General features: G+C 66.1%; 1 protein-coding gene across 1 annotated transcript; it reads right to left on the bottom strand.

Moving 5' to 3' along the window:
* Positions 1-6: 6 nt before the first annotated feature.
* On the bottom strand, positions 7-758 carry LOC118452215 (LIM domain-binding protein 1-like). The gene is made up of 2 exons (XM_035893645.1): positions 610-758; positions 7-250 (listed from the first exon to the last, which is right to left on the bottom strand). Exons 1-2 carry the CDS (start codon positions 706-708, stop codon positions 20-22), a joined length of 330 nt encoding a protein of 109 aa, XP_035749538.1. The 5' UTR covers positions 709-758; the 3' UTR covers positions 7-19.
* Positions 759-814: the final 56 nt, after the last annotated feature.

Below are 814 nucleotides of genomic sequence, written 5' to 3' on the forward strand. Positions count from 1 at the left end.
CGGGGCGGCGGGGGGGCTGTTACTGCGACGCCTGCGACGTGGGGTTCTCTGACTTGCTCTCCTGGCTGGAGGGCGGTTTGCTGTTCCAGGGGCTGTTGGCCCCCAGCGCCGGCGAGTTGTTGAAGCTGTCCTCGTCGTCGATGCCGTTGGCGGCGTCAAACTGCGTGTTCTCCAGCCGGGTGATGAGCCGCTCGTCCTCGTCCCCAAACTCCCCCCCCATCAGCGTGGGCTCACCTACCACCATCACATCCTGAAAGGGGAGACGGTCCCGAAACATAATCGAGGTGGGGGGAACCCGGGCCGCCAGACCCCCCCAACACCACAGCCCCTTTCCCCAGCTGCAGGGCCACCTCCTCATCTCCATCGCAGGTCCCGAGGCTTGGGCATCGCCTGAGGTGGCAGCACCTCCTCACCCCCTTTTAGGGGAGCAAAGCAGCTCAGGGAAGGCAGCTGAGACACCCTCCTCCTTCTCCCCATCACCCGGAGAGAGCTGGGGGGCTCAGAGTCCCTGGGGGTCTCCCCCTAGCCACTCCCGGGGGCTGGGGTAGGGAGCCCTCCCCTCCACCCCAGGGGAGGAAGAGAGAATGGAAACGGGATGCTTACAGGTACCTGACTGGACAGGGCAAAGGTGCTGGCCGGGCTCTTCTTCTTGCTGTTGCTGTTGTTGGTGTTTCCCCCGCCGGAGCTCATGGTGCTGCCCCCCGACATCTTCCTTTTCCGGCGCTTGCTGGGCTGCTGCCGCGCTGGCTCCGCTGGCGGAGGAGGGAGGCACGGCCAGTGCCGACAAGAAGGAGCCGGTGGCCCCCAGCCCCTT

Source organism: Egretta garzetta, unplaced genomic scaffold (assembly GCF_000687185.1).
Source record: "Egretta garzetta isolate BGI_Z169 unplaced genomic scaffold, ASM68718v1 scaffold135, whole genome shotgun sequence".
NCBI classification, from domain to species: Eukaryota; Metazoa; Chordata; class Aves; order Pelecaniformes; family Ardeidae; genus Egretta; species Egretta garzetta.